Source organism: Podarcis filfolensis (genome assembly GCF_964270895.1).
Source record: "Podarcis filfolensis genome assembly, chromosome: 6".
Lineage (NCBI taxonomy): Eukaryota > Metazoa > Chordata > Lepidosauria > Squamata > Lacertidae > Podarcis > Podarcis filfolensis.
In genome coordinates, this window is record NC_139609.1 from 97,382,873 (window position 1) to 97,410,161 (window position 27,289).

At 46.0% G+C, this 27,289-nt stretch overlaps 1 protein-coding gene across 1 annotated transcript; it reads left to right on the top strand.

Annotated features, from left to right (window-relative positions):
- Positions 1 to 4,171: 4,171 nt before the first annotated feature.
- Positions 4,172 to 26,201, top strand: LOC310764808 (BPI fold-containing family B member 6-like). Its single transcript, XM_083619307.1, has 15 exons — positions 4,172 to 4,367; positions 6,580 to 6,679; positions 8,404 to 8,508; positions 11,171 to 11,317; positions 12,792 to 12,855; positions 13,004 to 13,064; positions 14,373 to 14,464; positions 16,676 to 16,852; positions 17,595 to 17,639; positions 20,199 to 20,357; positions 20,820 to 20,893; positions 22,107 to 22,152; positions 23,766 to 23,829; positions 24,763 to 24,842; positions 25,845 to 26,201. The coding sequence occupies exons 1-15, from the start codon at positions 4,238 to 4,240 to the stop codon at positions 25,929 to 25,931; spliced, it is 1,431 nt and encodes a 476-aa protein (XP_083475433.1). The 5' UTR covers positions 4,172 to 4,237; the 3' UTR covers positions 25,932 to 26,201.
- The last annotated feature ends 1,088 nt before the right edge of the window (positions 26,202 to 27,289 follow it).

Genomic DNA, 27,289 nt, shown 5'->3' on the forward strand with positions numbered 1-27,289 from the left:
TTTATCACTATCCGAAGGAATCTCAAAGCGGCTAACATTCTCCTTTCCCTTCCTCCCCCACAACAAACACTCTGTGAGGTGAGTGGGGCTGAGAGACTTCAGAGAAGTGTGACTGGCCCAAGGTCACCCAGCAGCTGCATGTGGAGGAGCGGGGAATCGAACCCGGTTCCCCAGATTACAAGTCTATTGCTCTTAACCGCTACACCACACTGGCTCTGGTACATGAAGCAGTTCTGTTATGAATGTTAAACTGTCCAGCCCTGAACTGGGTAGGAGACCCCTGGGACTGGAACCACAACATCAGTTGCTCTAGGTTGCTTGGAGGAAGGACATGTAGGGTTGAAACAATGAAACAGTACTCCTTGAGAACATAAGGAGAGTCTTCTGGATCAGGTCATAGAATCATAGAATCATAGAGTTGGAAGAGCCCACAAGGGCCATCGAGTCCAACCCCCTGCCAAGCAGGAAACACCATCAGAGCACTCCTGACATATGGTTGTCAAGCCTCTGCTTAAAGACCTCCAAAGAAGGAGACTCCACCACACTCCTTGGCAGCAAATTCCACTGTCGAACAGCTCTTACTGTCAGGAAGTTCTTCCTAATGTTTAGGTGGAATCTTCTTTCTTGTAGTTTGGATCCATTGCTCCGTGTCTGCTTCTCTGGAGCAGCAGAAAACAACCTTTCTCCCTCCTCTATGTGCCATCCTTTTATATATTTGAACATGGCTATCATATCACCCCTTAACCTCCTCTTCTCCAGGCTAAACATGCCCAGCTCCCTTAGCCGTTCCTCATAAGGCATCGTTTCCAGGCCTTTGACCATTTTGGTTGCCCTCCTCTGGACACGTTCCAGTTTGTCAGTGTTCTTCTTGAACTGTGGTGTCCAGAACTGGACACAGTACTCAGGTCAACCAAAATGGTACACAGTACACAGTACACAGGTCAACGGCCTGCAATGGTCTAGCTTTGTGTTCTCTCATGGTGACAACTAGATACCCCAAAGTGAGCACAAGATCACTCTCCTTTTCTCCAATTTTCAGCGACCGGGGTTCAGAACCATTACTGCCTCTGATCTTGGAGAAACAGCCACGTTAAATGTTGGCTAATCTCACCGGGAGAATCTGCGACTAGAAAGAAGAGGACTACCAAGAAGATTGGAAGAAATTTAAAGACTATTTGAATAAATATTCTAATATTAAAGATATGTAACCACTTGAAAGAACCAATCAGGCCTAGGACTAAATTAGACTTAAATGTATAAATAAGTAAATGTACAATAAGAAAGGTAAAGAAATTGGAATACGACTGTAATATTGTTTTATGAAATAATGATATTGGAAACTGCTACATTCAAATTAAGAGGAAATTCAGATGGAGGAGATTAGAGGAAGTCAACTAAAATGTTTATGAAAATGGATTTTAATTAATTAATTGAATTTCTTCCCCCCCTCTCTTTAGGTATGTTAAGTTTGTTATTCTTTTTTCTTCTTTTTCACTTCTTTATTGTGTTGTTGTTGTTGTTGTTGTTGTTGTTGTTGTTGTTGTTGTTGTTGTTGTGTTGTTGCATATTCTTTTTTTTGTTATGTTTATTGAAAATTAATAAATATTATTGTGGGAAAAAATAAATAAATGTTAAGGAGGTGGCGTCTATTTAATGTGAAACAGTTTATAGGACCAGGCTGGAGTGGGGGAAAGTGTTGGCTGCTTTCTCCGTCAAATGAAACCCCCCTTACAAGGAGGGACAGGGATGGGAAACCATAATAAGTAAACCAATAAAACCATAGCATGGGAGAGGAGCCAGGGCTGGTGAACCCCTGGTGAGAAAGTGCGAGCCACGTGTCACATGGTGCACGTGTGTGTCGTCCTCCTCTCTGGACAGCCCCGTTTTCCATCCATCTCCTCCTGCTCTTTTTAGCGTCACCTGCTGGGCTCCTGTGGCCTGATCCAGTGCCTTGCCTCTGTGCGCCTCCCAGAGAGTCATATGATCCCTGGCACTTGGCGACTTCTCCAAAATTTTCCAATATGTCAGTAAAAATATTTACCTTGGAAGATGCCACCGTGTGCTCACTTCGCACATCCCAGCGCTTATCGAAGCTCTGAATTGGTTCTTTCATTCCTGGTGTGAGTATATAATATCTGGCGCTTCCCTATCATCAAAGAGGAGATTAGCAGGTGAAGCTCTGTCTGCTCCTGAGGAATCTCCAGTCCAGCCGGACAGGTAAGTGAGCGATGCAGTTGTCCCAAGACACCTCTGATGGTAGGAGATCTACAAGAAAGAGAAAGGTTCTGGAGACAGCCTTTGAGGCTGGAGACTTTGCTGATTTTGCATTCTCTGCACAAAAAGTCCTTTTCATCAAGTGTGATTATGAAACAAGCCTGTAATTACTACTAAATCCAAAATGGCTCGTATGTCACCATTTGCTTGCAGCTAATTCAGAGAGCCTCCAAACCGTCGTTAATTAGCAGGAGGGAAACAAGCACATATCAGAAATTTTGGTTTGCAAGATTAGCGCGGTATAAAGCGCTCTGCTACCAGTCACTTTCAGACAACTTTTTAAAAATGAACATCCATTCTGATTTGCTTGTAGGGAGATTAGGTGATGCTGCATCAAAAGCAAGCATGCGCCAGGAAATTGCATTTCCCTGTAACTTTCCTTCTGGCAAAAGAGTCCAATCTTTTGGGGAAAGCAGGTTTGTTTTGCAAGAACTCCAGATCAGCTTGAATTGCCCTGAATTTGCCAGGATGTGATTGAATCCGGCTTGAAAATAGCGACAGCCCAGAAGCACCCACCCTGGTGCAACAAATCCACTTCCGTGGCTAGGAAAGTGATGTGGAAAATGTGCACAAAAGTGTGAAAATAGTGAACCGTTTACAGGAAGGCATAGAAACGCCTCACAAGCAAATCGGAACAGATGCTCAATAAAGTATAGACATAGTCTGACCTCCGCAGAAGCTTTGTGCAAGCGAATGAAGAAGGCTCATTCTCATATAACTGGCCCCCAAATAAACCAGAATGAATGCTCAGTAAACACAGGACTGTGTCTAACCTCCAAGTAAGCCTTAGGCAAACAAAACACGGCAAATGCATGGTAAGCAGGTCATTTGGACAAACCTTAAATGTTGCATAAATTAGAATTTAGTTTGATGATAATAATAATAAAATTTTATTTATATCCCACCCTCCCCAGCTGAAGCCGGGCTCAGTTTAGTGTGGCAGCACCTGCACTGCAGGACTTTGTGCCTTTTGACACCCACTTAAAATATTTTTGTTTAGGCAAGCCTATCTCGGCACAGAGATGCTTTAATGTGCTTTTAGCTTATGGTTGATTTTAATTTCTTCTTGACTGTTTATTGTTTTATTTTTATGAAATTGTTGCATGTCATGTGCTCTAATGCAAACAGAGCTATATCTCAGTGCAAACATGTCAAACAGTTTAAAGATGAAAATGAATAAAAACCACGTTGCAAAAATCATTCTTTAAATACTTAGTTCTAACTTTCTAGTCAACAGAGTTAAGTGTTTTATTTTACATTTTTGTAAACCGCTCAGAAGTGGTTTTTTTTTAAAACAATCAAGTGATATATAAACCTTGCTAAACAAATAAATGAAATATGGTGGGAAATAGAAAACGGTAGTAGATAGGTCTTTCGGTCTGAACGGAGAGGTGTGCTCTGCTTTATATGGCCTGTACAGAGTGAATCTAGGACTGCAGTGAAGTATTCCACTCCTATCTTATTCAGGGACTGGACCTCTACTCTCTATAGCGTTTTGAGAATTCTGTCCCATTGCATCTGGTTTTCATCTTTTTGCAAATCACTTCGAGATTTTTGTGAATATAAAGCAGTTAAGAAATATTCTAAATAAATAAATAATTTCCACTGGGGGAAAAAGTGGAGCCGATTGATTGATAGATCTTCTCAAAAGTAATTGCGGCTGCGTAAGAGCTCATTTGCTCCTCCCTGTAGACAAGTTCAAAATACAGCAATTTTGACTTAATGTTTTTGTGACTTAGGCATTTAATTTAATGAAGAAATTCCGGTGACACATTTGAACTCACTTTTTGTACACCCTCAAAGTCCCTCATTTTGGGTTCTAAATCTCAACCACCGTAATTCGTTCATAACCCAAACTAATAACGTGTTGTTGTGGGTTTGTTTTTTCCACGTTTGCTCCTTCCACCTTAGGTCCTTGGGTCCCGTCTTCTCCGTCTTCTTCCGTCCGTGGTGGTGACGCATCATGGGGCTCTGTCCCAAGGCAACGCAGGTCTGCCTGCTGCTGCTGTTCTGCAGCTGGGCAGCCCTTTCTGACGAAACCTCCGAGTGCCGTCCGCCCATGGTGAAACTTGATAAACATACAATAATGGTCGGTAAGTGACATAAACTTAAACATAAACTTGTTGGATGTACAAATATGTCTCTCCTGGGAAGCAGTCGATCTGCCATGACTCCCAAACCAATCCCTTTCGCTACCCTGAGAAAGAAGTGGATGAGGAAGGGAACAGGCTGTTCCACTTCGGTGGGGGAGAAAGACCCTTATCCCCTTTCCCAGGCTCCTTCTGAACCGAGGATGTAGCTTGCTCAGACTCAGAGAACCAGTTCTTCCCTTACACACCATAAACACAACATAAACCTAGCTCCCTAGGTAGGCAGGGCCAACCACTGGATAGACGGACTCAGCTCTTTGCTGAGACAACATCTTCTGAAGCTCAGCCACTGGGAGCTGCTCAGGGAGATCTGCCTTCACCTTTGCCTGGACTTGACCCAGCCTTCTTGCCTGGTTAGACTAGACCGGCTTGACCAGGTTTTGGCTTCCGCTTCCCCTGCAAGCCCCACGCTTCAAGAAAACAGGAAATATACCTCCCCAAAATCACCTCCAATGCAACCTAGTTAAAATGATTTCAATGGGAATAAAACACATCTTTCTGTTTTTGTGGCCCTTTAGAGACACATCAGATTTTCATACCAGACAGGCACATTGTTGCTGTTGTTTAGTCATGTCTGCCTCTTCGTGACCCCCTGGACCAGAGCATGCCAGGCCCTCGTTTACCTTCCCGCCAGAGCGGTACCTATTTATCTACTTGCACTTTGACGTGCTTTCGAACTGCTAGGTGCGCAGGAGCAGGGACCCAGCACGGGGAGCTCACCCCGTTGCGGGGATTCGAACCACTGACCTTCTGATCAGCAAGTCCTAGGCTCTGCGGTTTAACCCACAGCGCCACCCATGTCCCTAAAGTTATCATGTATCCACACCCTATAAGGAAGCTTTACAAAGCCTGGTTTAAAATCTTGGTTAAACAAGAACCCTGACTAGACTTAACTCTTTAAAGGGGGGAAATTTAGAGAGGGGATGTCCTGCTAATAAGAAGCTAAATGGAGGCTGGATGGTGATCTGTAAAGGATTCTTTAGTTGTGATTCCTGCTTGGCAGGGGGTTAGGCTAGATGACTCTTGGTGTCCCTTCTAACTGCACAGTTCTACAATTCTAATAGTAATGGAGGAATGGCCTTACCTGTGGGCTGCTTCATAGTGAGCTATGGCAACCGGGCTCTGCTGGTCTAATTCATAGAATCATAGAATCATAGAGTTGGAAGAGACCACAAGGGCCATCGAGTCCAACCCCCTGCCAAGCAGGAAACACCATCAGAGCACTCCTGACATATGGTTGTCAAGCCTCTGCTTAAAGACCTCCAAAGAAGGAGACTCCACCACACTCCTTGGCAGCAAATTCCACTGTCGAACAGCTCTTACTGTCAGGAAGTTCTTCCTAATGTTTAGGTAGAATCTTCTTTCTTGTAGTTTGGATCCATTGCTCCGTGTCCGCTTCTCTGGAGCAGCAGAAAACAACCTTTCTCCCTCCTCTATGTGACATCCTTTTATATATTTGAACATGGCTATCATATCACCCCTTAACCCCCTCTTCTCCAGGCTAAACATGCCCAGCTCCCTTAGCCGTTCCTCATAAGGCATCGTTTCCAGGCCTTTGACCATTTTGGTTGCCCTCCTCTGGACACGTTCCAGTTTGTCAGTGTCCTTCTTGAACTGTGGTGCCCAGAACTGGACACAGTACTCCAGGTGAGGTCTGACCAGAGCAGAATACAGTGGCACTATTACTTCCCTTGATCTAGATGCTATACTCCTATTGATGCAGCCCAGAATTGCATTGGCTTTTTTAGCTGCCGTGTCACGCTGTTGGCTCATGTCAAGTTTGTGGTCAACCAAGACTCCTAGATCCTTTTCACATGTACTGCTCTCAAGCCAGGTGTCACCCATCTTGTATTTGTGCCTCTCATTTTTTTTTGCCCAAGTGCAATACTTTACATTTCTCCCTGTTAAAATTCATCTTGTTTGTTTTTGCCCAGTTCTCTAATCTGTCAAGGTCATTTTGAAGTGTGATCTCTGGGGTGTTAGCCACCCCTCCCAGTTTGGTGTCATCTGCAAATTTGATCAGGATGCCCTTGAGTCCATCATCCAAGTCGTTGATAAAGATGTTGAATAAGACTGGGCCCAAGACAGAACCCTGTGGCACCCCACTAGTCACTCTTCTCCAGGATGAATTCACGGGCTGGCATATCTCTTTCAGCTTCCAAGAAATCCATGACTGACAGCAACATTATGGAGGAACTGGCAGAAGCTGCGGCCAAAAACCAGGGTGGCGCGAAAGCTATCAAAGGCATCAAAGGGTGAGGCATTTTGGGGAGGGGGGTGCTATGTCAGCCTGTACCAACTGGAAGCGGACCTGGCATGCCAGTGCGCCAGTAGAAATGTGTTGAGAAGACCTTCTCTGGCGATCCCTTGCATCCGCGTAAGATTGTCTTCCATGAATATGGTCTTAACGGTGTGTCCGTAGGTGACTGTGGAGGCCAGTTCTGGATCCACACGTCCTTCCACAGTGGGGACATTGGTTTCTAGGTGGGAGTTGATCACGGTGTGGATTTGCCAAGTGTGCCTTCCTCTTAGCATGTTTCTCCCTTGTGTCCTGAGTTCGAGTGTCTTCAAAGCCCAGGACACCCTTGGTAAAGGCTGTTCTCCAGCTGGAGCGCTCGCAGGCCGGTGTTACCACATTATCAGTGTTTATACCACATTTTTAAAGATTTGCCCTGAGTGAGTCTTTAAAGCTTTTTTGTTGACCACCAGCATTACACTTTCCATTTTAAACTTCGGAATAGAGTAGTTGCTTTGGAAGATGATCATCAAGTATCTGCACGGCATGACCAGTCCAACGAAGCTGATGTTGAAGAATCATTGCTTCAACACTGGTGATTTTTGCTTCTTCCAGTATACTGGTATTAGTTCGCCTGTCTTCTCAAGTGATATAAAAAATATGAAAAATATGTAAAAGTGCAGCTTTCTCCTATTTGAAATGCAGAGTGTTTGAGGACTGGGACATTCGCAGGGAAACCAAAATACTTGTTTACAAAGCTATTGTACTACCAACCTTACGTGGACCACTTACAAATGCCATCTCCAACTCCTCAAAAGATTCCATCAATGGTGTCTTCGAAAAGTTATACATATCACTTGGGAGGACAGGCGAACTAATGCCAGTGTACTAGAAGAAGTTGAGAAGATCAACACATATTTTAACTTGGCCCATGGAATGCTGTCCCTGTATGCAAAAACTATAAGTGACAGCCTCTTGCAATGACCTGTTTTAATGTTTTAATGTTGTATTTTAATCTTGTTTCTAAGTTGTATTTCAATCAATTTGTTTTTATATTGGGTGTTAGCCGCCCTGAGCCCGGTCTTGGCTGGGAAGGGCGGGATATAAATAAAATTTATTATTATTATTATTATTTGGAAAGCGCTGTCCTGTCACACAAACATTTGGGTCGGTATGGGGAAGGAATTTCATTTAAAAATGTATTGACTGGGGTAACAGCATCTATAAAAATGCATACTTTATTGGGGATGGGTAAATACAACAATGCATTATATTAGGGAAAAACTGCTTTGCCAAAAATATGTAAATTTGGCAGAAGCGCATAGAAGCCTGTGCAGATTAGGAAAAAATTTTCCCACGGTGCTGATGATGTTTTTTGCGAGGACTTTTTAAAGAATAAATAAGTGATGTGGAAAATAAAGACTAGAAATAAAGAGAAGCTGATATATTTCTCCTAATTTATTCCCCAATGAGTTGCATTATTTTATTTTATTTTATTTATTAAATTTCTATAACGCTGTCCACCTGAGGATCCCAGGGTGGTTTACACTATAAAAAACACAAAAATGCATAATATAGTAACCTCCCCCCCACCCCCACCCAATTTTGGGGTCCCAGCGCTTTCCCCCAGAAAACCCGCATTTTACTATTGAATCAGAGCTTTACGCTGATGGCTGCTTAGACTCCATGCCTGTTCTTTCCATGGTCTCTCTGCTTCAATGCATTATGTCTTTTGTCCCATAGGCTGAAAGTTAAGGAGATCCAGCCCCCTGTGATTGAAATACGCTTGCAAGAACCTAGGAACATCGAAATGGCAGTGGGATGTCAGATAACAATTGCTGGGAAAAGGTGAGCAAGAACCTGCTTCCAAATACAGGGCAAGGTCTCAGAGGGTGGTTCGGAGAAAGACACAGCAGCAGTCCAGTCCTTTAGGTGATCCCAAGGGTGCACTAGTTCAGGGATGGCCAACATGGTGCCCCCCAGAGCTTGATGGGCTCACTTCTCATCAGCTCCAGCTGGCAAGATGACAGGAGATCTGGAGGCGACCACACTCAGACCCTCCAAGCGTTCCTATTTTCTAGACACAGTCCCAGATTTACAGAAGCTATCCCAGTTTCTGATCTGATCCTATAATGTTCCTTAAAAACTAAAAGTAAAGGACCCCTGACAGTTAAGTCCAGTCGCGGACGACTCTGGGGTTGCGGCGCTCATCTCGATTTACTGGCCGAGGGAGCCAGTGTTTGTCCACAGAAAGTTTTTCTGGGTCATGTGGCCAGCATGACAAAGCCGCTTCTGGCGAACCAGAGCAGTGCACGGAAACGCCGTTTACCTTCCCACCAGAGCGGTACCTATTTATATACTTGCACTTTGACATGTTTTCGAACTGCTAGGTTGGCAGGAGCAGGGACCGAACAACGGGAGCTCACCCCGTCGCGGGGATTCAAACCACCGACCTTCCGATCGGCAAGCCCAAGAGGCTCAGTGGTTTAGACCACAGTGCCACCCGTGTCCCCAATGTTCCTTAGGTGAAGGTAAAGGGACCCCTGACCATTAGGTCCAGTCGTGGCCGACTCTGGGGTTGCGGCGCTCATCTCGCTTTATTGGCCGAGGGAGACAGTGTACAGCTTCCAGGTCATTTGGCCAGCATGACTAAGCCGCTTCTGGCGAACCAGAGCAGCACACAGAAACGCCGTTTACCTTCCCGCCGGAGCGGTACCTATTTATCTATTTGCACTTTGACGGGCTTTCGAACTGCGAGGTTGGCAGGAGCAGGGACCGAGCAACGGGAGCTCACCCCGTCACGGGGATTCGAACTGCTGACCTTCTGATCAGCAAGTCCTAGGTTCAGTGGTTTAACCCACAGCGCCACCCATGTCCCTGTCCAATGTTCCTTAGGACACCCCTATTTTCACTGGACAAATGAGGGTATGGAGTTATCCAGCCCCCGAGCCATCTGAAGGCAGCCTTGCATAGGGAAGTTTTTTCATTTTTCATTATGTTTATATATATGTTGAAGCCGCCCAGAGCGGCTGGAGCAATCCAGTCAGATGGGCAGGCTATAAATAGGATAATGATAATGATAATGGAATAAGGTAAAGGTAAAGGGATCCCTGACCATTAGGTCCAGTCGTGGCCGACTCTGGGGTCGCGGTGCTCATCTCGCTTTATTGGCCGAGGGAGCTGGCGTACAGCTTCCGGGTCATGTGGCCAGCATGACTAAGCCGCTTCTGGCGAACCAGAGCAGCGCACGGAAACGCCATTTCCCTTCCCGCTGGAGCGGTACCTATTTATCTACTTGCACTTTGACGCGCTTCTGAACTGCTAGGTGTGCAGGAGCAGGGACTGAGCAATGGGAGCTCACCCTGTTGCAGGGATTCGAACCGCCGACCTTCCGATCAACAAGTCCTAGGCTCTGTGGTTTAACCCACAGCGCCACCCGCACCCCTGATAATGGAATAGGACCTCCCTATTTTAAGGGACCCCCCACTCTAGGACGATGGCAGTGGAATTGTGGTCTCATTTTCTCTTTTTCTCCAAATGACAGCAGAGCCTTCTCTGTGTAGATAAGCTCGCAGCTTGCTTCCTAAACTCAAGTAGCTTTCTCTGTGCAGAGGCAGTTCTTAGATTTTCCACTGACAATGTTTAGATGCCTCTGTGCAACTGGGAAGCATTCCTTATTGCTAGGAGGTATCTAAGAATATTCAGTTCAGGATCCTGTTCAGACTTTGGTGCTCAGCACACAAAGGTCTGAGAGGAGTCTGCAAACTTAGGAAGACTGCATGTCCCTGTGCCTTTTTTCCCTTTTTAAATTTACAATTTACAAACCACTTATTGTCCAATAATCCCTAAGCAGTGTACGGAGTACAATTTGAAACAATTATCAACAGTGCTTTCTTTCTAAAAAAAATAAAAATGTGTAGGGGTACTCTCATTTTCCTACTCATATTGAAATACAGTCGATGTTCGGGTTGCAAACGTGATCCGTGCGGGAGGCACGTTCGCAACCCGCAGCATTCACAACCCGCGACCCTCGCGTCTGCGCATGCGCGGTTGTTTGCGATTTGGCTCATGCACAAAGCGTGATTTAGCGCTTCTGCACATGCACAAGTGCCAAAACCCGGAAATAACCCGTTCTGGTACTTCCGGGTTCAACGCAGTGCGCAACCCAAAATTGCACAACCCGAAGCGCCTGTAACCCGAGGTATGACTGTACTGCTGTCAATGAGGCCAAACTTAGATTCACAAAACATTTAAGGGTATGCATACCTCTACACCCCCCCCCCCAGAAAAAAGCACTGATTATCAATATACAGATAAGATCAGCGAGATTAACATCAGGTATGTGCTATTTGTTTTCATGCGAATTCAGGCCCGGAGACGCCTTCTGTCTCTTTTTTCCTCTGCCAGTAGATTCTGAATTTAGACAACGGTTTGGTCACTATGAAGTGTGAGGGAGGGCCAAGTATGTCAGAAACTGCTGTCCCTAAGAACCAGATTTCATTTTGTGCAGCTTCATTGGTGGCACCATGGAGATCACGGTGAAATCAAAGATGACAACAGTCAGCAGCATGGAATACGATGCCAATAAAGACCTCGTGTTGAAATCAAAGAGTTGTATGGTGGAGCTGATAAGCTGCAAAACCAACCTTCCCAGCAGGTGAGTCAACCTTCCCAGCAGGTGAGTCCCAGCAAGATTCCAAGAAAGAGCTTTGAATTCTGCTCTGGCCAGCAGTCCACTTCTCTGCAGTCCATATTCTCTGAGTATGCAGAAGAGGGGTGTTTTCGTCCTGTGTTTTTTGATGGCAGCATCCAGTCAAAAGGTTTTCCCGTCGCTATTGGTCTGCAAGGCATTCCCTGAGCAGGCTAAGCTGCTTTGTGCTGCCGGTTGCCACGTCTTAGGACCCAGACTCCCCCTGCCAACTGCTATCAGAAGGGGCAGAGAAGGAAATTGTGTTCGTCACTGTGGCGATCACACAGGGTCCCCGGACGTTTGAGCTTCCTGCAGCCAATGGGAAGCTGGCCAGTGTCACCGAAGGCGGTCCTCGCTCTGCTCCGCACCGCTTTAGTGCGGTGCATGGAAGCCCATGGGCCTTAGGTTGTCAACTCCTGCCATAGATGGTTTCATTAGCCAAAGTCCTGCGAGAAGAGGAATGTTTTTGCCTGGTGTTTAAAGACATGCAATGAAGACACCATGTGAACCTCCTTAGCATGCCTTCAATCAGAGGGTAGAAAACAAGTCATGATTCGCAGGAGGTACCGTATTTTTCGCTCTATAGGACGCACTTTTTCCCCTCCAAAAATTAAGGGGAAATGTGTGTGCGTCCTATAGAGGGAATGCAGGCTGCGCGGCTAAGCCCAAAGCCAGAACAGGGAGATGGAGCAAAGCCTCCACAGGGCAGCAGGTGCCTTCACCCCACTGCTCTGCGGAGGCTTCAAAGGCTGCGCTCTGGGGGCTTCAAGCAGCTATCCGTAAGCCTTCCGAGCGCAGCAGGAGTTCCCGCTGCGCTCGGAAGGCTTGCGGATAGCTGCCTGTTCTGGGGGCTGGGGTCGAGGGAAGCTCGGGCTTCCCCTGCCCCAGCCCCGCGGCTAAAAATGAAGCCAAGACAGCGAGTGGGATCCACCCCACTCGCTGTCTTGGCTTCTGCCAAAGCCCCGCGCAGCCTCTCCCAGCTGGAGAGGTTGTGCGCGACTAAAGAGGAAGCCAAGACAGCGAGCGGGATGGATTTTTTTTCTTGATTTACCCCCCTAAAAACTAGGTGCACCCTATGGTCCAGTGCGCCTTATGGAGCGAAAAATACGGTATTTGTATTTGCTCCCCAGCAGGGATAAAAGTAGCTTCCCTGGAGACTGGGGTTGGGGTGTTGGCACAGGACAAGTGGAAGTGTGGACAAGCTGTTAGATACCCTCTGGAGGAAAAAGACCTCCCAAAAACTTCAATTCGTTGGTGAACAGAAGTTCCCTGGGCATTGCTGGTATCAAAACCTATGAGGATGGCTGTATATCAATGGCAACTCTTATTAAAAGCAGCCGCATTCAGAGGTTTAGATGCCAGGAAAGAAGCGAATGGCTCTTGTTCTCAGCTCAGATCTCCCAACACCTCATGTTCACGAAGTCCCTTTCCCTCCCCACAGCATGCTTCCGAAGATTGTGAACAAATTTCTTAATTCTACCCTCACTAAAGTCCTCCCTGGCATGGTGAGTCTGATGGACCTGAAAGAGAACCTACGGGGGGGGGCTGTCTGTTGAGGTTGTGCAGAAATATGCTTGGTGCACAGCTCACATGAGAACATGTTAACAGCAGCTGAGTCTGCTTCAATGCCTTTCGGGTTTCTCTCTCTTCTAGATGTGCCCAGCAACAGACAAAGTGCTCTTACACATAGAGGAGAAAATGAAGAAAGCATTTGGTAAGCTCAGCTGGCACCTTCTACGCCAGCCTTGGTCAACCTGTGCCCTCTGGGAGTGTTGGTCTTCAGCTCCCAGCCAGTGTAGTCCAAAATGCCTGGAGGACACCAGGTTGACCAAGGCTGTTTGTTCTATACTGCTCCTTTTAACTCTTAGAAACTGGTGGCTCGGTTCAGGTCAGTGCTCCAGGTATGTGGCGAACTAGGACCAAGATGACCCACAGTGATCACAAGCTTTATGAATGAAGGACCCTGTTCATTCCGCTATATCTAACCCAGGTGGTTATCTGAATATGGATTTAAACAAACAGCTCCTCCAGTGGTCCTCAACCTCTCCACAGTTCTTTCCACTTGGACTTACTTGCCAAGGAAATCCTGCGCATTGCAATGGGAATCTTGCAAGTGGGCATTCGACAGAGAATGTGCACGCTCATTTTTCTCAGACTAAACTCAGACTGAGCCGTAGCTTTGGAATACAGCTCAGGCACCAAAGCTACGGCCTCTGGCATCCTTCTTTCTTAGCAACCTGTTCTGGCTTATCATAGAATCTATGGAAGGGACCCCAAGAGTCATCCAGTCAACCCCCTCCCCTGTAGTAGTAGTAATAATAATAATAATAACAATAATTTATTATTTGTACCCTGCCCATCTGGCTGGGTTTCCCCAGCCACTCTGGGCAGCTTCCAACAAAGATTAAAAATACAGCAAAACGAAGGAATCTCAGCTAAAGCATTCATGGCAGGTGGTCTTCCAACCTCTGCTTAAAAATCTCCATAACCTCCCAAGGGAGACGACACTTACCTTTCCTCCGTTCTTTCCAGGCACAGCCTGCGTTTTAAAGCTCAGTGTCCACGTACCCTTGTTTTTGCTCTGGGCTTTCCCCATGAAAACTGCTCTTTAAAACCCCATGAAAACTGCTCTTTAACACTCAATCGGAGCAAACAGCAATCTGAGGGAAACCCAAAGACGTTTGCTCCAATTGAGCGCTAAAGAGCAGATTTTTGCAGGGAAAGCTCAGGGTAATAATGATGATGATGATGATGATGATGTTTGGACTTGGAGCTTTCAAGCATGGACCTGTGCCTGGAAAAGGCAGGGCAAAACGTGAGTGCAGATAAGCCCCGAGTCAGATTTATTCATGGAGGAAGACATTATTCTGCCAGGGCAGTAGCTTAAGGACTTAGGAATTGCTTTGCAAGAGTGGACAGGCTTCCGGGAAGCCTCAGGCAAGGTGCGAAGGCAATAGTTACATCACCCATGGTTATTTGCCCTGTCAGATGCTGCAAATCATTTTCCATGTCATTTTCCCAGAGGAATACCCTATTGGTGAGCGGGGAACAATGCAGTATACAATGGACGGGCTGCCGGAAGTATCTGATGGCTCCTTGAACATGAAGTTCATGGTAAGTGTGGATAGCTCTGCTGTGTGCCAGTTATATCTTCTTGCACTTTGTATCACTTTTCATGATCTTTCAGAGCCTCCCCCCTTTCTATGAATTGAAATTGCCCAGTGAAGGCTCTTAAAGGAGCGAACCAAGAGGTGTTCATTTTCTGCAGCGTGTACCCCTTGACTTTGACAAAAGCAGGGGACCCGCTCAGCTGTGAAGCAGAGGCAGAAGGTTATAGGAACATGCGAAAATCCCTGCTGGATCATACCAAAGGCCCGTCCAGTCCAACTTCTTGTCAGCCAGTTTTATTTGGAATCATGGAGTCATAGAATTGTAGAGTTCAGTATATCTGAAAGAGCGTCTCCACCCCCATCGTTCTGCCTGGACACTGAGGTCCAGCGCCGAGGGCCTTCTGGTGGTTCCCTCACTGCGAGAAGCCAAGTTACAGGGAACCAGGCAGAGGGCCTTCTTGGTGGCGGCACCTGCCCTGTGGAACGCCCTCCCACCAGATGTCAAAGAGAACAACAACTACCAGACTTTTAGAAGACATCTGAAGGCAGCCTTGTTTAGGGAAGCTTTTAATGTTTGATGCATTACGGTATTTTAATATTTTGTTGGAAGCCGCCCAGAGTGGCTGGGGAAGCCTAGCCAGATAGGCGGGGTATAAATTATTATTATTATTATTATTATTATTATTATTATTATTATTATTATTGAGTTGGAAGGAACCCTGAGGGTCATTCAGTCCAACTGCCTGCAATGCAGGAATTACAGCTAAAGAATCCATGACAGGTGGCCATCCAAGCGCTGCTGAAAAACCTCCAAGGAAGGAGAGTCCATCACCTTCTGAGGGAGACCATTCCACTGTCAGAAGGTTCTTCCCGACTTCAGTCAGAATCTCCTTCCTTGTAACTTGAAGCCATGGGTTCGAGTCCTACCCTCCAGAGCAGGAGAAAACAAGCTTGCTCCATCTTCCATGGGACAACCCTATAGATATTTGAAGATGGCTCTCATATCATCTCTCAGTCTCCTCTTTTCCAGGCTAAACATTCCCAACTCCCTCCACCATTCCTTATGATGAGAGCCAGCGTGGTGTAGTGGTTAAGAGAGGTAGACTCGTAATCTGGGGAACCAGGTTCGCTTCCTTGCTCCTCCCCATGCAGCTGCTGGGTGACCTTGGGCCAGTCACACTTCTCTGAAGTCTCTGAGCCCCACTCACCTCACAGAGTGTTTGTTGTGGGGGAGGAAGGGAAAGGAGATTGCGAGCCACTTTGAGAATCCTTTGGGTAGTGATAAAGTGGGATATCAAATCCAAACTCTTCTTCTTCTTCTTCTTCTTCTTCTTCTTCTTCTTCTTCTTCTTCTTCTTCTTCTTCTTCATACCCCTATGATCTTGGTTGCCCTTCTCTGCCCCCCTTCTAGTTTATCAATAGCCTTCTTAAATGGTGGCGTTCAGAACTGGACACAGGTGAGGTCTGACCAAGGCGGAATAGGGTGGGACTACGACTTCGCTTAATGAAGAAACAAACACATTTCTATACCACCTTTTAGCCCTACTAAAGTGCCCCCAGGGTAGTTTATCATGATAAAACATAAATGCAATTATGCAAAACCAAAACAAAACAGAACCATAACTCAGTGGTGGACTTTAGGCTTTAAAATTTCAGTGGCCACCAAAATTTCTTACCCAGCCTTCACGGTAAGATTCTAGCACAGGCCATAACAATTAAAAATCACAATATTGAAAGCAATTTACAGTCATAAGAAGTGCTTTTTTTCTGGGGATGCACAGAGGTACACATACCCCTAAACATTTTACCTGATTTGAACTATAAAATGGTGGTTGTCTTGAGTCAAAATGAGAGTACCCCTAAACATTTTTTTTTAGAAAAAAAAAGCACTGGTCATAAGAATAGTTTGATTCCTGAAAATATGTATCTGAAGTGTCAAAGGCCAGGGCAAAGAGGTTCATGTTCAGCATACAATGGAACCAGATAATGAAGGAGCCAGGTCCACCTCTGTGGGGAGGGAATGCCACAACTCAGGGGCTGCCACAGAGAAGGCCCCGTCAAGGAGGATGTAATTCACCCACATACTTGTAAATGACCAAAAGAACAAAGAAAAAAGAAGCTGGCCAAGGTCCTACACCCCATCGAATGTAAATGTGGATTATATTTTTGGGTTCTTTTCAAACGATGCAACCATTATTCTTACCTTCTCTTTTAGCCGGTAGTCCGTGACACAGATGGAAATGAAATTCCAAATGTCTGTGAAGCACCAGGTTCTGAAGGGTCTTCCGCAAGACCTGATGACATTACTCAAGTCATCATACCAACAGATATCCTGAACACTGTGCTGGAACTATTCAAGAAAGACATGGACTGTGACGCTACTAGTGACTCTGTGAGTGAGCAGATATTTGATTTCTTGAATCTTTTGGCATGTCCACTTCCGTGCCTGTGACAGAATTTCCTCTAAAGGTGATGCACCATTAATTATGACTGGAGGAAGTCAGCGGTGGCTGCTGTCAGAGCAAAGGTCCTCCTGTCCTCCTGACAGTGGTGTTTCTGCAGCTCACCTGGAAGACCAGTGGTGAGGTCAAGGCTATATGGATGAACCAGTGGAATTGGCTCTGTTGGTTCCAACTTTGCCGCTGCCCCGCCTAGGGATGGGAGTCAATTTCAGTTTCTTGTAGGTTCTTAAATTTCTGGTCTTCAGTCTTCAGACACAGCCAGAGATCAGGGATCTCAGAGGTAGGAAGTGGATGGAGATTTGCTGAGTGGCACTTTGAGGAAAGCAAGAGTGGATAATTTGAAAGCGTTCACAACTAGAACTGCTGGTTTTAGGTTCTTCTTTGTTACTGGCTGCTTGCAAGCTTTCCCGGATTTGCCATAGGATGATGAGTTTGTGCCTTTGAAAAAGAAACATTTCCACTTGCATTTGCTAATAATGATTTCCACTGACCGAGCCTAGGCTCCACCACTACTGAAAGCAGAATTCCCTGCTTTTGTGGCATCTCTTCACGTTGCTCCCCTGGGCACTGCCTTTGAAACAAGCCGTTCCTACTTTTGGATGGAGCCAAAAGCTGTCCATTAATGAGTTTAAAGCTGTCCATTAATGCGGTTTCTCCTCACTCTTTTGACAGATTTCTGATCTAACAGTGGGCAAGATGAAAGAAATGATACCAGGGGTGAGTTCTCACTGCTTATCGCAACACTGCTGTCAGGGAACTGCCATCAGGTCAGAGGCGAGAGAGGGAAGGGCAGTTGTGTTATGGGGAACCTCCGAAGGTCTTGCGAAGCGGCTCCTCCTCTGGCGAAGAGGAAAGCCCCACCTCCAGTGGAGAGGAGGTGGTGGGACCAGGGGATGCTAGGGAGAGCCTCAGCGCCGAGGCTGAGCAAGCCGGAGAAGAGTCCCCCTTTGCCAGCGCCCAGTCTGCTCAGTAGGTTTCGGCGGGGGAGGGGAGGAGAAGGATGGGGGTCATGCGACTGGGGGAGGTACATGGACTGCCCACTTCCAGATTCTGCTAGCGACTGAGCCAGACATGAACTTGCGACGCTCTCGCTGTAAATAGGTAAAGGTAAAGGGACCTCTGACCATTAGGTCCATTCGTGACCGGCTCTGGGATTGCGGCGCTCATCTCGCTTTACTGGCCGAGGGAGCCGGCGTACAGCTTCCGGGTCATGTGGCCAGCAGGACTAAGCCGCTTCTGGTGAACCAGAGCAGAGCACGGAAATGCTGTTTACCTTCCCGCCGGAGCGGTGCCTATTTATCTACTTGCACTTTGACGTGCTTTCGAACTGCTAGGTTGGCAGGAGCAGGGACCGAGCAACGGGAGCTCACCCCGTCGCTGGGATTCGAACCGCCAACCTTCTGATTGGCAAGCCCTAGGCTCTGTGGTTTAACCCACAGCGCCACCCGCATCCCTTAACTGTAAATAGGTTGCACTAATAATAAAGCCTGGAAAAGACAGGTTGGAGTCTTGCCTGTTTGCTCTCGAGCAACCACACCGCCACCTGACAACTGCCATTGAGAGATCTGGGGGAAGAAAGGCTGTGTCTGCTCGTTCTTCAGGAAGGGTGAATTCTGAGGGGGCAGAAACCCCTGTGAAACCACCCTTTGATCTGCAGCCACAACAGGGGTGCCAACCTGACTAAAATATTAGGGGGGCAGGTAAGCCCCACCCCACACAATCAATCACATGATGTAGTGCTCACACACCATTTGAATGGCCATGCCCATCAACTTTGAGGTGACTCAGCCCCCTCAAATATTTTTCCCCTTTTCTTTTTTATTGGTTTTCACATATTACATTACAATACAGATGTACCAAAGCCAACACCATTTCCTCCCTATCCCCCCATACATTTACATTTATATTTCCTCAATCCATCATATTATTCTTTTCTCCTTCCTCCCACTTCCCCCCACCCCCACTTGATTTCCTCCACATTATACAATTCACAATAATCTTTGCATTCTACAATCTTCTCAAATCATCTATATATTCTTATTATCTTTCCTCACCAACTTTTCTTCCATCCAGTACTTCACATTTTAATCTAGGCATATTAGCGTATCGTTTTCTGAGCAATATTTTGCCATATATTCAGCAAAACATTTCCACTCCTTTTTTAATTTTTGATTCGACTGATTTAATTCGATGGACTTCCAGTGAGGGACTCTCACAAGCGGGTCGGGGAAAGTGCTCTGACACTGACACCCACCCACCCACCCACCCCTCAAATATTTTAGTGGTGCTGAATACCCCATGGCCCCTAGGCACTGGCTCCTATGAGCCACAGTGTGATTGGGTGAAAAAAGTATTCCCTTGGCGTTCTGCTGCAGATTCATTCTGAAAGCCTCACATCTTCTCAACCAATTAACAAATGATCCGAAGGACTCAGTATAAGAAGAGTATCTTCTGGATCAGGCCAATGGCCCATTTGGTCCATCATCCTGTTTTCACAGGGGCCAGCCCATTATGGAAAACCTGAAAACGCTTCCACTTGCCCCACCACGTCCCTCCCGGAATCGGAAGACAAAGCCGATTGAGGCTTTTCTGCAGAAACCGGGGTCGGGGACAGCAGCCAAGCAAACTATCACAGAGCCTTAGAGAAGCATCTTCAGACAATGCAAGCTTAATGATAGGTTTCCAAAAACAAACGTGGCGCATGTTCTCAGAATGAACTCAATATTTCCCTCCCCCCAACAGAAAGTGCCACAACACTGGTCCTTCTTGGCTCAAGAAGAATGACCAGCATCTTAAATATAAATGTAATGGGGCAGCTGGAAGTTGTTCAGGGCTGAGAGCATGACACCTTGCATTTTCTCTGAAGTGCTTTTCTTTGGTCTTTAATAACATTTCATATCCCTACTACAGTTGTACCTTGGGATGCGAACGCAACCCGCATCTGCACGTGTGCGGCTCGCGTTTCGCTGCTTCCGCGCATGCGTGTGACGTCATTTACACCGTCTGCGCATGCGCGAGCGGCAAAACCAGGAAGTAACGCGCTCCGCTGCTTCCGGGTCGCCGCGGAACGCAACCCAAAAATACTTAACATGAAGCACATTTATCCCGAGGTATGACTGTATTTAAAAAAGGCCTTTGGGAAATATTGAAAGTGTGGCAATACCTGAGTCGACAGAGGAGGAGGAGGACTAGACTTGGAATAAGAATACCTGCAAGAGCTTTTGGTTCTCTTCTTCCTTACATTGCTGCTTTTAATTGCATTCTGACTTCCTGCAGCTTCCAGATATGGACCCCTCAAAGAAAGTGAAGATGGAAATCAGATCTGTAGAAACGCCCAAGGTTCACATCGAAGACGGCAAAAGTGTCATGGCAGTCCATTCGACAATAGACGTCAAAACAGACCCAGACAACGAACCCGTCTGCACCATAGACATGGTAGGCAGAATTTATGTCTCACTCCCAGGGGCCAGCAGTTCTTGACATGTTTTACTTGCGCTGCCTCCCCTGCTGGGCTTCCCTCCCACAAGCCCCCCCCTGCCCCCTCCCCAAAACATATTCAGGATTTGAATGAACTGAGCAGGTATTTCCACCCCAGGTTTTCCAGATGCCTGGTGCCCCGTTTTAGAAACTGGCTGATAAAGTTAAAAACAAGTCCGTAGGATTTCTGGCCTCATTGCTGGTTCGCACATCAACAGCTGGACACTTCTCCCTCACACTCACACACACACACACACACACACACCTTTTAACCTCAAATTTACAAATTAAAAGTTCCACATTTCTCTAAGTACATTTGCAAAGGGTGGAGCCTTTGTCATTTTCTCCCTCTGCTGCAAACATGCGTCACTTTGGAGGGCAATGCGCTCACTTGGGCTTCCTTCTGTTGTTCCATTGCAGGAGCACAAATGGGATGCTGGCTATGAGCAGCTCGAGGACACCATGAAAGTGTTCTTGCAACCAGAAACGGGCAGGTACTGAGCTGAGTACTCTTCCGGTCCTTCAGCAAATCCTCAGCTGAAGAAGATGGTCTGGGGGCCTTTTCCAAGACTATGGCTGTTTTTATGCATGAGGTTTAAAACTTTGTTTTTTCTAGGGATGTAAGAAGCACCCCTGGGCCCCGGGCCCCTGGAGACACTGCATTCAAACCCCTTAAACATTCTCATTTCTTTTATTCCATTTCTTTTATCACATTCCTTGTTTTGTGAAATTTCAGTGGCAGGTCTGAACATGTGCACTTAAAACCTTGATTAGTCAATCTGCTCATTAGCATCATAATTGCTGTTTCCTTTCAGTAGCAGAGAGGGCACAGTTCATGGCATTTTCCTCTCACACTCATGAAGACCACACCCCCCCCCCCATTTTGGTGGCATACATGAGGCTGGGCTTTTTCCCCACAAGGCATCCCTTCCAGATCCATATTTAGGCTCAGAATGAGCTGAGCAGGTATTTCCACCCCGTTTCAGTTTTGCTGGCATCCAGCCAGCGATCTGTTCCATTGCATCCTGTCGTTTGCATTTTCTGTATACAGTACAAGATACATACTCTTTACACCAGGCATGGCCAAACTTGGCCCTCCAGCTGTTTTGGGACTACAATTCCCAGCATCACTGAGCACTGGTCCTGTTAGCTAGGGATGATGGGAATTGTAGTCCCAAAACAGCTGGAGGGCCAAGTTTGGCCATGCCTGCTTTACACCAAATAGACACTTTTCAATTCTGTTTGATGCGTTCACTAGGATGACACAATTTATAGGTGAATCTTTTATGAAGTACATGTATTTTCACATGTACTTCTTGTACACCAAAAACCCAAAGCAAAATGTGTGCTGTCCGACTGGGATTCTAGTCCAATCCAAAAGCTAGTTTCAGAACGTTGGATCAGGTTGGTCCTCTCCAAAAATGGAAGGAAATGAATTCCTTCCTCCCTCAAGCTCCCCGCACCTTCCTCTGCATCGTGTGAAGGGGAGAGGGCCTTTCTTTTGTCCATGATGAGTCTACAGCCCTTTTGCGGAAGAATTATGGGGCGTTGAGGAAGGATTTGAAGGGAGGTGAGAGGAGGAAAGCAGTAGTGGAACCCTTCAATCTGACAAATAATGACATATCACAAAGCACAAGAAAGCAGCCAAGGAGGAAGCGATGGAGACACTGGCATGTCCTCACATGCTGCCTTTCTTTCGTTTTGCAGGACAACAGCAATATCTGTGACTTCTCCCTCAGTCGGCGACATTAATGTAAGTGTGAGGTTGTCTTGGGCTACTCAAGAGCGCACACGGAATTGCTGTCTTATCTCTTCAAGGATTTATGGCAGGGTGGGGAACTTCAGGTCCCGGAACCAAATATGACCTTTCAGAAACATCACCTAGACCACCCTACCTCTGCTCTTCTCCCCACCCTCCTTGAGTGTCTGGAGATAGAAATTCTTCAGGAAATAATGGGTTTAGCCTGTGAGAGATTCCCTGGTATACAATCGCATGCAGCCTGAACAGGAATTCTTCAAGATGGCAGGTCCCAGGAGGTTGTGCCTCAACATCTCAAGAGGCTTTCTAGAGAATTCCCACATTGTGCTCTGGGAACTTTCCCCCTTCTAATGTTTGCTCTGTCCTGATCAGTGATCCAAACACCCACCTTGCCTGTGTGTCTCAGGTTTGATCCCCACTGTTGAAAGGGTCTCAGGTTGTGGATCTCAGCCATGGGACGGAGGTAGCACATCCATTTGTCCTCCAGCACAAACCAACTTCCCCTCTTATAATAATGGTCCATACTTAAAGGTAAAGGGACCCCTGACCATTAGGTCCAGTCGTGGCCGACTCTGGGGTTGCGGTGCTCATCTCGCTTTACTGGCCGGGGGAGCCAGCATACAGCTTCTGGGTCACGTGGCCAGCATGACTAAGCCACTTCTGGTGAACCAGAGCAGCGCACGGAAACGCCGTTTACCTTCCCGCCGGAGCGGTACCTCTTTATCTACTTGCACATTGAGGTGCTTTCGAACTGCTAGGTTGGCAGGAGCAGGGACCGAGCAACGGGAGCTCACCCTGTCACGGGGATTCGAACCGCCGACCTTCCGATCGGCAAGCCCTAGGCTCTGTGGTTTAACCCACAGCGCCACCCGCGTCCCATACTTAGGGGCCATCAACTCACCAAGAAACTTGCCTGGCTCCTTCAGCAATGGAACCAACCCAAACTCAGAACAGTATTTCAACAGAGTAGGTTTTGTTAATATTGTTTTAATTCTAAAGAGCACATATTGATATAGGAATGTATTAGATAAAATGTAAAGAAATATACAATAATAAGAGTACATTCATTTGTAAAAAAGGAATATACAACGGGATAGACAGGAAGTCTAGTGTGTTGGTATGTATATGATTTGGGGGGGGGATTTTGTTTTTGTTTTTTCTCTTTGTTCTTTCTTTTTTGTTGTTTCATTTTCTTTCTAGGTATATAAAATTTTATATAATTTTTGTATACATGTTGGAAATTATATTATAGTAAGTCCTGTAATGTAATATGACAATGTTTACCGATGCAATATAAGAATGTTAACAAATAAATAAAATGCATATTCAAATAATAATAATAATAATAATAATAATAATAATAATAATAATAATTCTATTAGAGTTTAATTGCTTTTCAACAATGAGCCTTTATATGTTTTCATATTTTATCCATGTTGTTTTAATTTCTGTGAGCCATCTTGATTCCTGGTTTAAGAAAAGGGCAGGATAGATAGAAATGTTGTTGTCGTCGTCCCCCCCTTACTTGAGTGTGGAGGACTAACACTGATTTCATATGCAGTTTGTGTATCAACCGTAATTAAGACTTCCTCTTCCTCTTGTTTTAGGAAGACCAACTAAAGGAATATATGCAGAATGCCATAGCCAGCGTTTGCGTCCCAGGGATGAATGGTAAGATAATAATAATAATAATAATAATAATAATAATAAATAAATAAATAAATAAATAAATAATTTATTTATTTATACCCCGCCCATCTGGCTGGGTTTCCAGCAACTCTGGGCGACTTCCAACAAAATATTAAAATACAACAGTCCTTCAGTTACAGATAGGTAGCCGTGTTGGTCTGCCATAGTCAAAAAAAAAAAAAAATTTTCTTTCCAGTAGCACCTTAAAGACCAACTAAGTTAGTTCTTGGTATGAGCTTTCGTGTGCACGCACACTTCGTGCATGCACACGAAAGCTCATACCAAGAACTAACTTAGTTGGTCTTTAAGGTGCTACTGGAAAGAAATTTTTTTTTTTGTTTTAACAGTCCTTCAGATATTAAAAGCTTCCCAAAACAGGGCTGCCTTCAGATGTGATGTTTGCTTAGGGTGGCTGCCATATTTCAAACAGTGAAAATCTGGACAGAAAAGTTGTAGATCTTTTTTTTTTTTAGTTTTGCACAAAGTTGTTGAGCCGTGTTGGCAAATTTCCTGTTTTTGAGGGAAATCACCAAAAACTACACTGCTGACATGGGTTGCCATACGTACGGATTTCCCCAGACATTTTTGCAATTTGCACCCAGACGCTGCTTCTGACTGCAGTATTCTGGATATGTCCAGAAGGGCTCATTCATACATACATTTTGCTCCATGCTTTCTAGGCCCAGGTCCACATTTTCCCCAGTCTGTCTGAGTGCTCCTTGCCCCTCCACTTTACCTAGAAAAACCTGCTCTTTAACTCTGAATCAGAACAAATGGCAACTTGGGTTTTCTGCCTGAAGATGGTTGCATAGGCAGGAGAAGGGTTTTAGCAGTGCAATGACTTCACCCTTCAGAAGTAAGACTTCCTGCCACTCTTTCTAAAGCCAACGAAACTTTCTTCTTTGCACTTTCCAGATGCCCTGGAAAAGAACCAGATGAAAATGCCCAACCTGATGGGGGCTGACTATGATAATTCTGAATTCAAGATGGTGGAGGTCAGTGTGGGGCAATGCGCTTGCCAGCCTTGCGTTGGCTTTTCCTTCCTGCGGGGTTGTCTGATGAACAAGCAGGCTGGTTTTAGCTTGAGCTATGAGATCCCTGCTTTGCAGGGGGTTGGACTAGATGACCTCAGGGTCCCTTCCAACTCGACAGTCCTACGATTCCATAACCCCTGTACTCCAACCACTTAGAAACAGCTTGAACTTTGTGTGTTGTGTCCCGTTAGTGTCATGGTGGTGGCACTTGTGGCCCCTTTTTGATAAAAAATACTCTGCAGAGGTGAGGGGGGCAAAAAATAGGGGGTCAAGGAGTTGGGATACTGCCGGGGAGATGGGGGCATTTGGCAGGCCCCCAGCTGGCTCCAGCCACCAGCCGGCAGCCGGGCAATCTCCAGTTCCCGTTACAGCATCAATCAGCGACACGAGCCTCAGATATGTTTAGAGACTCGGCACGCTCTTATCAGCAGAGTGAATAAATCCTCACAACAGAAGTGGCGGACAGAGACATGTGTGCCAATTATTTACAGCAATTTATTCAGCATAGTTCAGGAACAAAGGAAAAACATGTCTGCTTCCCTTCGTCTCCAGCAAACAGCAACAGCAAAAGCAATATGCAAACGGAAGTTCCCAGCAGACTTGTGCTGGAAGTAAACAGGCATGTGACACACAACAGTCATGCCTGTTCCTCTTAAGGTGGAACGGAACTATATCCTAACACAAGGAGGGTCAGTTGGCGAAAGAGTGAGAAATGTCCCTATTTGCATTTGAGGAATGTTGGAGGGTATGATATTAGCTGTGCGCCCCCCCCAACGGATTCGGGACAAGATCCAGAGAGGATCTGAGTTGGTCCAGGGTGGGTTGGCCTGATTTTTGGGGTGAGAGACAGATTGAGGCCATGGGGCAGATTGGGTTGTGGTTGAAAGGACACACAGAGCCCTTGTTTTTTTTTTTTTTTAAAAATGTGGCAATACTAATGGCTTTCCCCCGCCACCTTTGCAGGGTCTCGTGATCATTGAAGTGGACCACAGCAAAGTTGAGGACGATTCCATGGTGCACTTGGAGAAGTTTAAAAACATGTCGGTTTAAAAAGAGGCCAGAAACCTGCACCTGCATCCAAGAGGTGTTGACCCAGACACTTGATCCAAAATGAAAACAGCACATCCACCTAGAATGAGTCCCTTCCAACTCTACAATTCGATCTGGAGTGGGCAGTGATTGGAGAACTCTTCTTCCTCGCCTGCCTGATAAACACTCACCCCCATTCCCAGTTCTCTAGGCTGTAACTCTCTGTCCAGAGGCTTGGAATGATATTTTGCAGGTTCCTTCAATAAAATAACCCATGTTTCCTCTTCTGCATTTCTTTTGTTTTCCTTTGGCCAGAAGCCTGCCAGGAATCTGTGGATGTTCAGAAACATGAACGTCATGTCAATGAGTTGGGCTCTGTGTCCACGCGATTCTGCAGACAGAAGCAGGCAAATCTTTTCCAGCGGTTCACTATTGGCTGCTTCCTGTGAGATTTAGCTCTGTTATTTATTTTTTAAAAGACATTCATATACTGCTTAATCCCTCACACTTCTAAGCTGTGGACAGAAAGACAAATCATGCATGAAACGAACTGAAAAAACTATATCGTACAGTAAACTGAAACACTACCTTAAAATGCCTGATGGAACAAGATCCACAGGCTTCGGTCCACAACACTGAACAGATGGCCTCTAGCAGTTACAAAACATATTTCAAAAAGTAAAGGACCAGGACACCCCTAGATTGTTGAATTCTTATGTATTTAAAGGATACACCAAAAACACACACAATTGATTGACTTGCCTAAGATCCAGGATAAAGTGCCACCTTTCGGAAACCCACCCAGATGTCAATTCCGCCTTTGAAATCCCAGTAATGTCCAGGAAAACCTGGGTGCATGGCAGCATTGCGACACATGCATTTGGGCCATGGGTGCCACAAGCAGAGACAGCCCCAAAGGTCTCAGTTATTGGGATGGGATATAAGGGATCAAGTAGTCTTGAAAAGAAGAATGTAAAAAACCAAGAGCATAAGAACATAAGAAGAACATCTGCTGAGTCAGGTCAATGGTCCATCTAGTTCAGCATCCTCTTCTCACAGTGGCCAACCAGAACCCATAAATGGGATTCAAGCACAAGACCAACTCTCCCCAGCTGTAGTTTCCAGGAACTGGGATCCAGAAGCATTTCTGCCTCCGACTGTGGAAGCAGAGCAGAGCCACCTTGAGTAGTATCCATCAATTGTCCTCTCCTCCTCCATAAATTTGTCTCATCCTCTTTTAAAGCCATCCAGATTCATAGCCATCACTGGGGGAGGGAGTTCCAAAGCTTAATGATGCATAAAATCAACACCATTTGGATCCCTTCCAGTCGGGATTCAGGCCTCACCATGGGACTGAAACTGCCTTGGTCACACTGGTT

Coding starts and splice junctions, on each gene's coding strand:
- LOC310764808 (XM_083619307.1), top strand. CDS start 4,238: ATGGGGCTCTGTCCCAAGGCAACGCAGGTCTGCCTGCTGCTGCTGTTC. Junction 8,509..11,170: donor ATAACAATTGCTGGGAAAAG/GTGAGCAAGAAC, acceptor CATTTTGTGCAG/CTTCATTGGTGGCACCATGG. Junction 14,465..16,675: donor CCTTGAACATGAAGTTCATG/GTAAGTGTGGAT, acceptor CTTCTCTTTTAG/CCGGTAGTCCGTGACACAGA.